General features: G+C 45.4%; 2 protein-coding genes across 14 annotated transcripts in view; one reads left to right on the top strand and one right to left on the bottom strand.

Moving 5' to 3' along the window:
- The window catches only part of LOC108123811 (retinal degeneration A), an 84,389-nt gene that overhangs the window by 25,721 nt on the left and 43,582 nt on the right, over positions 1 to 15,086 (top strand). The window lies entirely within an intron of this gene.
- On the bottom strand, positions 7,091 to 8,261 carry LOC108123813 (farnesol dehydrogenase). Its single transcript, XM_017239149.3, has 2 exons — positions 7,636 to 8,261; positions 7,091 to 7,575 (listed from the first exon to the last, which is right to left on the bottom strand). The coding sequence occupies exons 1-2, from the start codon at positions 8,206 to 8,208 to the stop codon at positions 7,399 to 7,401; spliced, it is 750 nt and encodes a 249-aa protein (XP_017094638.1). The 5' UTR covers positions 8,209 to 8,261; the 3' UTR covers positions 7,091 to 7,398.

Below are 15,086 nucleotides of genomic sequence, written 5' to 3'. Positions count from 1 at the left end.
ATGATGATAGTGATAATTGAAGGCGATAATTAAGATGATGGCGGGCCGCAGGACATTCACAGGACTTCAAATGGCCCCCGACGGCCGCTCGTGCATGAATTTGGCCTGCTAGCCAGGCATCCTCCGACCATATCGCCTATTTAATGTGCGGCCCAAAGTCAAATACAAAATACAAAATACGAAACACGAAAAAATAAACTAATTCTATTACAATTGCCCCGAGCTCGCCACACGCACTTGTCCCACAGAATAAAGGCATACTCTGGAGGAGGCAATCTGGCGAGGTCCTGCAAGGAGACTCGGGAGAAAGACCTCAGCTTTTCCATCATGTTTTCCCCCGGGCAGTGTTTTTGATTTATGGCTGCTATTGAACTTGCTAGCTGCTCGCTGCTCTTTTTGCTTCGATTTTGTTTTTCGTCCTGGCCAATTTATAAGTTTATTTGCTTATGCCAGGAGTGGAGGAGTGGGGCAGGAGCAGGGGTGGAAACTTAACCCAGCAGAAAACTACGCCAGCAACAAAAATATTCATTGAAAACTAATGATGTGGAAAATAGAAAAATTGCCTGCAGTTAGAGAGCAGAAACGAGCTTCCTCTCATGCTCTCATGGTCCTGCTCCTTGCTGGACTCGCATTCCTTTCAACCCAAACATAAAAGAAATGTCCAAGGATGTGTTGTCCTTTTGTCCACAACAGCCAAGACCCTACAAGGTTTAACCCAACAGTTCAAAGAGGTTTTCCGAACATATCTGCTTTCGGCATGCAAAATTTCTTCTTAAAGAGCCTCTCTGGAATTAGTGCCAGAAATCACTTTGATTGTCGGGAACACAAGAATTAAATGTGTCCATGACCTCAGAAGCCCGAGTCGCTGGAAAAGCCTCTTAGCCCCTCGACTTTGGGCCATTAGGAGGAAACATTAAAGCTGCTGCCACCAGAGGTGGACGAGGTAGACATTCCGATACCCTCTATACCTCTTCTCAAGTACATTTCGAAGTATAGGGCTTCGGAAACGTCTTGGGAAATGAGTGTACCCCGGCAGGGTGGGGGAGGGCGACTGGAAAACGAACAAATAAACAAAACTTCAGTCAATGTGCCCGAGCGATTGCCCCGCTGATTGATTTTCAAATGTGCGTAATCAATAAAACAAAAGGAAAGCGAGTGCTTCGGAGGCGACAAAAAAGCGGAAGGGGATCTGGAAGCTGGTCGGTGGGAGGGGAAATCGAAACAAATCGAATCGCATCGATTCGAAATGACGTCAAATGAAAAATGAAAAATGAAAATTTAAATAAATAAATAAGAGAATGCTTCAATGGCAAAACAATGGCCGCATAAATATTTGAATTTGAATTGTAATGACGAACGAACCCGTGCATATTCAATGATGCCACAGTTATGCTATAAATACACGCCCAGGGAGATGGATTTGTGATTTGGCCCGGCGATTATAGGGCAGTTCCCGGTACCCAGTCACCTAATTCCATTCAGAGGCCTGTCCAGAGTTGGCCCAACGTCTAGACCGCCTCGGGTTCTGGATAGGGGGATCTGGGGGCTGGCATAATCAATTTGTTTGTTTTGACTGTCGTTTTACAAGGTAATGCAAAGTATCCCCATTTTATTGGCGACCACTGTCCTAATGTGGAAACCGCATAAATAATTCACACAAATTTATGAAGGCTATTAATCACCGGGAAAACACGTATGTAACCATCCTTTCGAGCCCCGATCTGGCCCAAATATCAATGTTAATTTGGGCGAGAGGTGTCACTCGAATGATATGTATATGGATGGCTCTTCGAGATTAGTTGCCTGACATTCCATTAGCAATCCTAATGGGATTGGCCGATTGACACGATAACGATGGCTCTTTTGGCTGTTTACAAATATTAAAATGAATGCATTTTGAAGAACTTGCTCCCGGATCGAATAATTGAATTGAATGGCTATTCAGCCATCGGAGCATCGAGTGCAGGTTCTGAGACACGAACTGTTTTCTAATCACTTGATGGCCCTAATTTAATTGAGGGCATTAGTTCGAAGCTCTGGGCCTGGGCCTGGGCTGGCTCGTTGCTTCATTACTTGATGGATTTTTAATTAGTGCAAATAGCATCGATCAAAAGTTGACCCCAAGTAGACTCGACTCGACTCGATGACTCGAGTGCAGCTTGACACACTCGCAATTAGCCGCAATGAATATTTTTGGCCTGCGGCTTGTTTTTCCAGCCCTGTCCTGGCCCTGTCCTGGCCGGTCGTGCACTTTTGGCAATTTTCCTGATGGCTCAGTATCGCTATTAGATATGTATTAAAACTTTTGTTTCCAGTTTGACCCCTGCCCTCTGCACTTTGTGCAAATGATAGGCATGTTGTTCGTTGCAAGTTGGAAACTTTATTTTTGTGTCCAGCAACTTCATCCCAGGCAGCCATTTTTCCAACAATGTTTTTCCAGCAGGAGTATGTAGGTTTATGGGCCGGAAAAAATCGAAAAGTTGCTAATGAAGTTGAGGGCCCAAAGGTCGGCTAGTTGCGTCATCGGAGGAGATGGCTTGCAATTAATCACCATTGACATTGAGATGAATAAAAGAGTGTTGTAGGAATTTAAAACTCTGCTTGGCCTAATGAGCTGAAACGATCGCCAGTCAGGGCCAATTAGGTAGCTAATTAAAGGGTTTAAAGGTAGTATCGCACTTCACTGCCATTCGATAAATTGGTTTACCTCGCTCGCAGCCTGTTCCCAAATCAAATCAGCTTAATGGCAGAATCAGAAAAAAAGGGAAAAACAACTGCCTCTATATCAGCAACAAACTATCGGCAATTTGGCATGCAAATCACTTACTCTGGGCCCTTTCAGAGGGCCCTTTCCCACCTCTCTGGGACCCACTCCCTTTTTTCGACTTGAACGAGAATGGAAAAGAAATTTCCGCATTTATTGGCAGTCCTGTTGGCTGAGTAGGCGTGTTGTTGGCAGCTGCGGAGCGGGGTGCTGCTCTCCAGGACGAAGATTGCACTTCCCCACAGCTGCCGTTGACACTTTTATGGCACCTGAGAGAGGCCAGGAACGAATGCTTCCGGCCTGTCCTGACACCTCATTGATCGCATAATCGATTGCGATTACGATTGCGACTCTCGTATTACGTGTAATTACTCCGGACTACTCCGAGATAACTGGTAACAGGTTGGCTGGCCTACGAGGATGAAATAAATAAAATGTTGCGATTTATTTTTCTGAAAAAGCACGGTGGAAGGCTCAGCGAGGGCTGAGCGGAAGCGGAAACGGAAGCTCAACCGTCGCGCCTTCGTGGCCTTTGTTCTCATTGTTGTGACCTCTCCCGCTCCTCCTCTATAAGTAGTCCTAGTGACTTTTGTGTCGTCACTAATCGGCTCAGAAGCCCCCCAATAACCGGGCTAGGAACCTTGGCTTTAAAGCACTGCGGGCCTTGGTTGAGCATTGACGAACTTCGGAGCTGCTGTATAGGAATTCGTGCCACTATCTGGCGGGATAGTTGCCCCAAATATGCAAACTCTGAGGGAGTCCTTTGGGGGCGTGGCACACCTCGCAGATACTCCAGTCTCAAGCATGCTTCACTGACACCACAGCAAATGGAATAACACCGAATATAAAACGGAAACTCGATTACGGCGGGAAAGGGCTGGAAAAGTTGATCCTTCACCGCGCTGCCTTTTCGTCCTTGCTTCCATTTTGTCTTCTCGCTGTTTACAATTCGACAAAATGCTACAAGTTTTCCCCGCTTGAACCCCGGCTGTGGAAACTGTGTGGAAAGTGGAAAGTTCATAATCATGTAAGCGAAACATTATGCTGCAATTTATGTGCAAGGGCAATAAGTTAATACGCCGCACGCGCCGACATCCAGGTCCTGGCCTCTCACCCGGGAGTCCGGTCACGGACTACGCAGTTTTTTTTTGCAGCTTTTCCGCATCACACGGAGGCTGGGAGTGGGGAGTGGGGCTTAAGCTCCGCTAAAGAGCACGGACTACGTGTAATTCAATAGCGCCAGCAACGCACACGAAAAAATGTTTACTTTTACTCTATTGGATGCATTCCGGATTTATGCCGGACTTATGCCGGAGCATTCAATGGTAAACACTAAAGCCTATTGCCCAGGGCCGTGTTTGGATAAAAAAAACTTGTGAAAAGCGCCCTGTTTGCACTGCCTGATGCTGCTGAATGGGTTCTTCTTCGAACCGGGCTTGGGCCCATTATCCCCCTTAATTGGTGCAGATTAGGACGAGTCACACGGAGCTGCATCCTTTCACTACCAGCGGCATTGTTTTTGCTTCATTAGATGAAAATGCAAAGTAAACGAGATGTGTTTGCCGACTGCATTGTCAATGTTTTTCCAGGCATGCGTCCTCCCCGGCAGAGTCCCCTTCCTTCCGCCTCGAGACCCCTGGCAACTTGTAACTAATATTTGTGCAGTTTGATTGTCTCTGGTATTGTTTAAACTACGAGTAGTCCTGCTTCCGTTCCTTTTGGGGAGGGGAGGGGAGCTCTGTGCAACTGCAAGTTTCAGTTTTTAACGAATTTCTGTCTCTGAAGCTCCTCCTGAGTCCTTAATTCGGAATCATCAGGACTTGGCAGGGCTCATCAATCAGAAAGCCATAATCCGAATCAGAATGCGCCACTTGCAGCTCAAGGTGGGCCTGGGACCGGAAAATAATGTAAACAGGACAAAGTATGGCAAAATAGTATCATTTAGGCAGTGGACTTTGAGGTCCTGCCCGCTGCAGATTTAATTTCCGTCGAGTGGATGGGAAAGGACCTGCCGCAAAGTGGCTTTGTTAGATTCCAATTTCAATTTCTGGTTTTCTGGCTACTTTCGAGGGGCATCTGAGGGGGGGTCGCAATCCTTTGCGTTCGGCGTTTCGGGCGGGCCTCAAAGGTCATCAGATTCGCATATTTGCCACAGCTGTCCCGAACAGAATTCCAGAAGTGGCCTTTCGGCGGGCCACCGCTCGGGTGACCAAGTTTTCGGGCACAAAGCACCTGTCGATGCCAGACGAGAGGGGAGGGGGCTCTGCAACAAACCAAAACTAACAGCAACCGCAGTCTTGGCCCTGCCTGGCTGCCTGGCTGCCTGCATCCTGCACTGCACTCATGGCAACCTGGCCGAAAATTCCTCAATCGACTCGCCCACACGCACGCATATGTTGTATATTCCCCGGAAGGACTCCCCAGGACCCCACACAAAAAAGCAAGCTCCAACGCCCGGTGGCCGCAGGCTCAAATGCCATAAACATGCTACATACTAGTATTGTTGTGTCCGGCCATGTCTCGACCTCCTTCCCAACACCCCTCCCCCCCAGATCCTTCAAATATATGCAGCCGGACCCGGACCTTTGGCCAAAAGTGAATTTCACTTAACCGGGTTAAGCCCAGAAAGCTTTCATTACACAACTTGCTTTGGCTGGTTGCAATTTTTAAATTGAATTCAAGTCTCTGGGTTCCTGGAAATGCCAATTTCGGCAAAACTTGTTCAAAATTAAATGAAAATTTCGGAATCAAACCGAGCAAGTCTCGCCCAAGTTCCAAGGGGACTATTTTAGACTTAAATATGAGCTCTCCGCACCTCTCCCCCAGTCCCGAAAAGCATACATATCTATTTAATGAAACTTTTCGTCCTTCGGAGGCAGAATTCTGCTGAAAATCAGAAGCATCGGTAGCTGCCATTAAAACTATTTTAATCACCTTGACAAAATTGGAAATGACATGAGAAAGTTTGCTTAGCTCCCATTACCTTTTTTGAGCTCAAGGGCTTCCACGGATGACCCTCATCTTTCGCATAAATTTCATTTAATCCGCCGAGAGGCTGGAGGACTACTACTTCCGCCGCTAGTTTGGCTCTTAAAGCATCCGGGAATCGAGAGTGCAGTGCTGGAGCACATATCCCTCGCATGCTGGGTGCTGGGTGCTGGCTGAAAAGTTTGCAGCTATATGACATTTGTTATAAATTTAATTAAAACAAAATGCCGGAAATGAGTGAAGTGCGCTGAGGGGCGTCAGACAAAGGGAAACTTGTCTAACTGACACAGGCTTCTAAGTCCTTGGCCCGGGTCCTCGGTCCCCAGTCCTCGGTCCTTGGTCCTGCGTTCTTGGCAAAAACACAAATAGCCTCCACCCAGCACACACACTCGGAGGCAGGGTCTTCTTCGGCGGCTCCATCTAGGAATACAAACACTTGGCAGTCAGGCTCACCCACTCACATATCACAAAAGTTTTCAAAAACCCAAAAACGGAAGCCGGAAGGGGGCTAGCCGAAGTCCGCAATACCCTTGCCGGGGAGCAGCGACTACCTGTCCCCCGGATCGGGGCAACTCGGCCCGGAGAAGGGCATGTGTGAGCCGGCGACGGGCTGTCATTAAAAGGTTCGAAAAAAGTTTTCACTTTTCCGCCGAAATTCGAGCATTCAATGAGGGACAGGGCTCTGGAGAAGGTCTAAACTTTGCCAGAACCCAAAGAGGGGTGTTGAAAAAATAAAATAAAATAATTACGTTGAGATAATATGGGTCCTGTGCGTCCTGTCAGCCCCATCGCATCGTCCTCCACCCGCCAAGGACCACAGCCCCGCGAAAGTTTGCGTTTGCGGCGCTAATGTTGGATATTTGTTAATTTCGCTCCTAAGCGAGTGCAATTACATGCCCCACTGAGGTTCGCGGTCCTAAGTACCAAATCGTGTTGAGATCAGTGCGTATACTTAATATTATCCTCCGAGCTCCGAGTCGGAGCCATTCCGAGGAGCGGCCATTCGTCTAGTGCTCCCCACCGCAGTCGCCGCAGCCGGAAATAAATTCTCGAATTATTCTCATGATTATGTGGCCGCACGCCCCGCAGTTGGCCAACTATTCTGGCCAAAACTAAAAGCACACATCAAACTTTTGGCTTTCAATGGCTGCTTTTTATGATCGAAGCCGAATTAATTTAATCATTCAAATTGTTTCCCAAGTGTCGGAGTTGGAGTCCTGACCAGAGGGGCTCATGCGGCTGAGTTCCATTACTCCCAGTAGGAACTACCGGTGGTTTTAGGCCCCCTCCTGATATCAAGGCCTAGTCCTAGTCCGAGCCCTCCTCTATGCATCGATGTCGAATTACAAAACTGAATTATTTATTTAGAACCGGCGACACAACTGGTCCTTCAAACAAATAACCCAACAGGCTACAATAAAACTGTGCAAACAATTTTGTGGTCAACCATGTGGGTTTGGATTCCTCCGAGTAGAGTGTAGTGTGTGTTGTGGTTGTGGGAGTGTTTGCTCAGGTCGTTCCCCTTGAAGAGATTGGCATTCGGTGTCGATGAATCGGCCCACAATCTTCCAGCCACCTAATCATCCGGAAGCCTCCTCTTATCGCCCAAAGTCGAATCGTAATCACAATCACAATCGGAATCAGAATCAGAAGTACTCTCCCACTGCCCGGAGTGTTATCTGCTCCACCTGGGCGTGCGGGGGTGTGGCAAGGGCGTACATTACGGCCTGCGCCACATCGTCTGCCTGGAGGATGACCTCGCCCAGCTTGGCCTTGGTCTCGTCGGGCACTATTTCGGTGGCCACCCAGCCGGGATTGATGCTCTGAAAGGTGGAAGATGCTTCTTGTAACCCAATTCTTTGGAGGATCTTCAATATTCTCACCGTAGTCTTGATCTTCGAGCCCTTCTGGATCAGCTCCTGCCGGCAGATCTCGTGGACGGCCGTCAGTCCGAACTTGCTGGGCGTGTAGGCGTTGAGGCTCTCGTCCGCCGGATCCGGCTTGTAGCCGGCTACTCCGGCTGTGCTGTTCACGAAGAAGAGATGTCCGGCTACCTGCCGGCGGCGCATGCTGCTCGCCGCCAGCTTGGTGCAGTATATGCTGCCCATGAGATTCGTCTGCAGGGTGCTGGCGATGTCCTTCGTGGGCATGTCGATCAGCTGGCCGCCCAGGACTATGCCGGCGTTGTTCACCATCACGTCCACGCCGCCCAGCTCCCGCTCGATCCACTCGAAGGCGGCGTCCACCTGCGCCTCCTCGGATACGTCGCAGGCGTGCTGGTGGAACCTTTTCCGCTGTTCCTCCGGCAGGGACTCCCTGAGCTTTTGGAGGCGTTCGGTGCGCCTTGCCAGGCCCACTACTTGGAGCCCAGCGGCGACCAGAAGACGGGCGCAGGCGGCCCCGATCCCAGAGCTCGCCCCACTCACTACTGCCACACGGTTCTGCCACCGATCCATCGCTGCAAAGAGTCGTTGGTCAACTGAGGGCGCTCTCCGCCAGATTGGGTTATATGTGCGTCGGGTGGGGGCTTATCTCGACGCCGTCTCTCTTTTATCTGTCTCTCTTCGCGCACTGAAAAAAAACACGGGCCTGGTTAGCCTGAGAAACCAAAGAAAATAATCTGCATTTTCGAAAGGTGTTACTTACCACTTGAAAACTTCTTTCAGTGTAGAGATTGCTTGGGTGACGTGTCTCTGAGTTGGTCTTTGCTCCTTCCAAACAGGCCATCCGATCCGACGACAGATGTTTTTCTGTCTGATTGTTTGTTTGCCAACCTTATCGACCCTGAATGTGGTCTGATTACATTCGATCCAGACCCCTGTGGTAGCTTTTAATTAAATTAAATGGGTTAATTATGAGTGAATTATTTAATATTAGTTTTAAAGTATTTTGCTTCAACATCCGGGGTAAGAAGAAAGGGTGCCATCAGAAAAATTAGAAAAATATGGATCAAAAATTGGATGCTAGGATTTTGATGCAGAATTATGGAGAATGGAACTACGAGTCTTTTGAGGTATCCCTTTTGAGAATCGGATGAAAATTGGCCAAGATATAAACATTGTAGTGAGCCCTATGGGGGATCCAGGATTTTACAAGGGGTCCGATCAGAAAAATTTGAAAAATATGGATCAAAAATTGGATGCTAGGATTTTGATGCAGAATTATGGAGAATGGAACTACGAGTCTTCTAAAGTATCCCTTTTGAGAATCGGATGAAAATTGGCCCAGATATGGACATTGTAGTGAGCCCTATGGGGTATCCTGGATTTTACAAGGGGTCCCATCAGAAAAATTTGAAAAATATGGATCAAAAATTGGATGCTAGGATTTTGATGCAGAATTATGGAGAATGGAACTACGAGTCTTTTGAGGTATTCCTCTTGAGAATCGGATGAAAATTGGCCAAGATATAAACATTGTAGTGAGCCCTATGGGGGATCCAGGATTTTACAAGGGGTCCCATCAGAAAAATTTGAAAAATATGGATCAAAATTTGGATGCTAGGATTTTGATGCAGAATTATGGAGAATGGACGACGAGTCTGTTAAGGTATCCCTTTTGAGAATCGGATGAAAATTGGCCAAGATATAAACATTGTAGTGAGCCCTATGGGAGATCCAGGATTTTACAAGGGGTCCCATCAGAAAAATTTGAAAAATATGGATGAAAAATTGGATGCTAGGATTTTGATGCAGATTTGTGCAGAATGGAACTACGAGTCTGTTAAGGTATCCCTTTTGAGAATCGGATGAAAATTGGCCAAGATATAAACATTGTAGTGAGCCCTATGGGGGATCCAGGATTTTACAAGGGGTCCCATCAGAAAAATTTGAAAAATATGGATCAAAAATTGGATGCTAGGATTTTGACGCAGAATTATGTAGAATGGAACTACGAGTCTTTTGAGGTATTCCTCATTGGAATCGGATGAAAATTGACCAAGATATGAACATTGTAGTGAGCCCTTTGGGGGATCCAGGATTTTACAAGGGGTCCCATCAGAAAAATTTGAAAAATATGGATCAAAAATTGGATGCTAGGATTTTGATGCAGAATTATGGAGAATGGAACTACGAGTCTTTTAAGGTATTCCTCTTTGGAATCGGATGAAAATTGACCAAGATATGAACATTGTAGTGAGCCCTTTGGGGGATCCTGGATTTTACAAGGGGTCCCATCAGAAAAATTTGAAAAATATGGATCAAAAATTGGATGCTAGGATTTTGATGCAGAATTATGGAGAATGGAACTACGAGTCTGTTAAGGTATCCCTTTTGAGAATCGGATGAAAATTGGCCAAGATATAAACATTGTAGTGAGCCCTATGGGGGATCCAGGATTTTACAAGGGGTCCCATCAGAAAAATTTGAAAAATATGGATCAAAATTTGGATGCTAGGATTTTGATGCAGAATTATGGAGAATGGACGACGAGTCTGTTAAGGTATCCCTTTTGAGAATCGGATGAAAATTGGCCAAGATATAAACATTGTAGTGAGCCCTATGGGGGATCCAGGATTTTACAAGGGGTCCCATCAGAAAAATTTGAAAAATATGGATGAAAAATTGGATGCTAGGATTTTGATGCAGATTTGTGCAGAATGGAACTACGAGTCTGTTAAGGTATCCCTTTTGAGAATCGGATGAAAATTGGCCAAGATATAAACATTGTAGTGAGCCCTATGGGGGATCCAGGATTTTACAAGGGGTCCCATCAGAAAAATTTGAAAAATATGGATCAAAAATTGGATGCTAGGATTTTGATGCAGAATTATGGAGAATGAAACTACGAGTCTTTTAAGGTATCCCTTTTGAGAATCGGATAAAAATTGGCCAAGATATAAACATAATAGTGAGGCCCTATGGGGGATCCAGGATTTTACAAGGGGTCCCATCAGAAAAATTTGAAAAATATGGATGAAAAATTGGATGCTAGGATTTTGATGCAGAATTATGGAGAATGGAACTACGAGTCTGTTAAGGTATCCCTTTTGAGAATCGGATGAAAATTGGCCAAGATATAAACATAATAGTGAGGCCCTATGGGGGATCCAGGATTTTACAAGGGGTCCCATCAGAAAAATTTGAAAAATATGGATCAAAAATTGGATGCTAGGATTTTGACGCAGAATTATGTAGAATGGAACTACGAGTCTTTTGAGGTATTCCTCTTTGGAATCGGATGAAAATTGACCAAGATATGAACATTGTAGTGAGCCCTTTGGGGGATCCAGGATTTTACAAGGGGTCCCATCAGAAAAATTTGAAAAATATGGATCAAAAATTGGATGCTAGGATTTTGATGCAGAATTATGGAGAATGGAAGTACGAGTCTTTTAAGGTATTCCTCTTTGGAATCGGATGAAAATTGACCTAGATATGGACATTGTAGTGAGCCCTATGGGGGATCCTGGATTTTACAAGGGGTCCCATCAAAAAAATTTAAAAAATATTGATCAAAAATTGGATGCTAGGATTTTGATGCAGAATTATGGAGAATGGAACAACGGGTCTTCTAAGGTATCCCTTTTGAGAATCGGATGAAAATTGGCCAAGATACGGACATTGTAGTGAGCCCCATGGGGGATCCTGGATTTTACAAGGGGTCCCATCAGAAAAATTTGAAAAATATGGATCAAAAATTGGGTGCTAGGATTTTGATGCAGATTTGTGGAGAATGGAACTACGAGTCTTTTAAGGTATTCCTCTTGAGAATCCGATGAAAATTGGCCAAGATATGAACATTGTAGTGAGCCCTATGGGGGATCCAGGATTTTACAAGGGGTCCCATCAGAAAAATTTGAAAAATATGGATGAAAAATTGGATGCTAGGATTTTGATGCAGATTTGTGCAGAATGGAACTACGAGTCTGTTAAGGTATCCCTTTTGAGAATCGGATGAAAATTGGCCAAGATATAAACATTGTAGTGAGCCCTATGGGGGATCCAGGATTTTACAAGGGGTCCCATCAGAAAAATTTGAAAAATATGGATCAAAAATTGGATGCTAGGATTTTGATGCAGAATTATGGAGAATGAAACTACGAGTCTTTTAAGGTATCCCTTTTGAGAATCGGATAAAAATTGGCCAAGATATAAACATAATAGTGAGGCCCTATGGGGGATCCAGGATTTTACAAGGGGTCCCATCAGAAAAATTTGAAAAATATGGATGAAAAATTGGATGCTAGGATTTTGATGCAGAATTATGGAGAATGGAACTACGAGTCTGTTAAGGTATCCCTTTTGAGAATCGGATGAAAATTGGCCAAGATATAAACATAATAGTGAGGCCCTATGGGGGATCCAGGATTTTACAAGGGGTCCCATCAGAAAAATTTGAAAAATATGGATCAAAAATTGGATGCTAGGATTTTGACGCAGAATTATGTAGAATGGAACTACGAGTCTTTTGAGGTATTCCTCTTTGGAATCGGATGAAAATTGACCAAGATATGAACATTGTAGTGAGCCCTTTGGGGGATCCAGGATTTTACAAGGGGTCCCATCAGAAAAATTTGAAAAATATGGATCAAAAATTGGATGCTAGGATTTTGATGCAGAATTATGGAGAATGGAAGTACGAGTCTTTTAAGGTATTCCTCTTTGGAATCGGATGAAAATTGACCTAGATATGGACATTGTAGTGAGCCCTATGGGGGATCCTGGATTTTACAAGGGGTCCCATCAAAAAAATTTAAAAAATATTGATCAAAAATTGGATGCTAGGATTTTGATGCAGAATTATGGAGAATGGAACAACGGGTCTTCTAAGGTATCCCTTTTGAGAATCGGATGAAAATTGGCCAAGATACGGACATTGTAGTGAGCCCCATGGGGGATCCTGGATTTTACAAGGGGTCCCATCAGAAAAATTTGAAAAATATGGATCAAAAATTGGGTGCTAGGATTTTGATGCAGATTTGTGGAGAATGGAACTACGAGTCTTTTAAGGTATTCCTCTTGAGAATCCGATGAAAATTGGCCAAGATATGAACATTGTAGTGAGCCCCATGGGGGATCCAGGATTTTACAAGGGGTCCCATCAGAAAAATTTGAAAAATATGGATCAAAAATTGGATGCTAGGATTTTGATGCAGATTTGTGCAGAATGGAACTACGAGTCTTTTAAGGTATTCCTCTTGAGAATCGGATAAAAATTGGCCAAGATATGAGCATTGTAGTGAGCCCTATGGGGGATCCAGGATTTTACAAGGGGTCCCATCAGAAAAATTTGAAAAATATGGATCAAAAATTGGATGCTAGGATTTTGATGCAGAATTATGTAGAATGGAACTACGAGTCTTTTAAGGTATCCCTTTTGAGAATCGGATGAAAATTGGCCGAGATATGAACATTGTAGTGAGCCCTTTGGGGGATCCTGGATTTTACAAGGGGTCCCATCAGAAAAATTTGAAAAATATGGATCAAAAATTGGATGCTAGGATTTTGATGCAAAATTATGGAGAATGGAACTACGAGTCTTTTAAGGTATTCCTCTTTGGAATCGGATGAAAATTGACCAAGATATGAACATTGTAGTGAGCCCTTTGGGGGATCCTGGATTTTACAAGGGGTCCCATCAGAAAAATTTGAAAAATATGGATCAAAAATTGGATGCTAGGATTTTGATGCAGAATTATGGAGAATAGAACTACAAGTCGTTTAAGGTATTCCTCTTGAGAATCCGATGAAAATTGACCAAGATATGAACATGGTAGGGAGGTATATAGGAGTAACTAAATTCTTCGGTTTATGCGGAGAATTGTTCGAAGAGGCGCTTTAGATCCATCATTTGTGGGACTCTGACTCCCAGCGCTCTTCCAGGGGAGGTCTTTCGTCACTCTGCGGCACCCCGACCCCCCCGCGCCTCTATGCATTTAAGAGGAGCCATTAAAAAAGCCAACACGCAATGCAGTTAAATGGCGCCTCATGTTATGACCGCACAACGCACACACACCACATACACACCATCTGCATATGGGGGTGTATCTGCGAGTGGGCTGCAGCTTGCATCTTTCTTTTTCTGGTTTATCGCTCCGCACACGCTTGACATATTTCCCGGCTCCGCCCACCGCCCACCGCATACCGCCCAGTGCTGCTCCTGTCCCTATATTCCTCTCTTTTATGGCCGCTCGTAACATTCAAGAGATGTTTAAATGGCAACAATAAAGCAACAAAGGCAAATCCCCAAGGAGGCGGAGAAGGGCCAGAAGACAGGGGCTCTGGGGTTACTGGAGACTGGGGGCTGGGTACTGCATCTAGTTGCAACATGTTGCAAGTGCCAATGCCCATCAAATCACAACTGGGGCCATTTTGCCAGCACTTTATCCAGCAATTACTCAAGCAAATGATGACAGAAAGCTTTAGAAAAACAAACTGTGTCATAAACGGACAGGGCCGAAGGACTGGGAGATGCCACTGCAGAGGGCAGCGGGCAGAGTGGCAGGGTGTGGCACGAAGTGAAGAATGGAACGGAGATAAAGACGCACAAATTGCTTTTCCACCGCAACACAACCTCCGATTAACCGCTCCGCCGAAAACTCGCATCAAAGATGCGGCGTAAAATTGATGCAAAGCCATTTGTATGGATTTCGGGAAGAAAATATTTGGGCCGTTTAATTCGAGACGTGTCAGTCGTTAGCGGAACGGCCTTTGACCCCCAGCGTACCATTATGAGGAGCCGCAGGAGCTGGTGAAAGGCCTTTCAGGCGAACGTCAATAGACACAACAAGCCGTCGGAATATGCAGATTTGTGGCCTTTATTTTTGTCGAGAACCGCCTCGCAAATCAACAAGGTAACACATGTGCCTGCCACAGAAAAACAGCTTCAATTGACAGCTGCCGAATGAAAAACAGAACGTGCCACAAAAGCCATCCGCGGCATCCGGGAATCGCATGCCTTCGCCGTTGAAAGCCCGTGGATTTCATTTAAATATTTGTGACAGTTTGTCGTATGTTCGGATGCATTCATCATCGCATCTCATCCCGATTCGCACAACTATTTCGAATCAGATGGAAGATGGAAGGACTATCCTTAAATCCTTGAATTCGTTCGCTTTACACATGACTTCCTTTGGGCCATTAGGCGGCTGAGGGAATCAAGCCGAAAACCAAAATCAAAGTCAAGCCTTTGGCCAAACATCGTTGGTCTGGAAATCCCTTGACCACAAAAGCCATACATGTGGTGTCCTGCCCCCCTCATGGCCCCTTCATCCTTTTCAGTTTTCCCCTAAAAAGTTTGCACTTGCACTGGCCGGGTCGGAAAAGGAAGCGCGCCGTGGCAGCCCGTCTCGAAAATAGGTTGAGCTGCCAGGCGGCGGCTGAAGGCCACT

The sequence above is a fragment of the Drosophila bipectinata genome, chromosome XR (assembly GCF_030179905.1).
Source record: "Drosophila bipectinata strain 14024-0381.07 chromosome XR, DbipHiC1v2, whole genome shotgun sequence".
Taxonomy (NCBI): domain Eukaryota; kingdom Metazoa; phylum Arthropoda; class Insecta; order Diptera; family Drosophilidae; genus Drosophila; species Drosophila bipectinata.
This window is presented reverse-complemented; position numbering and strand designations above follow the sequence as displayed.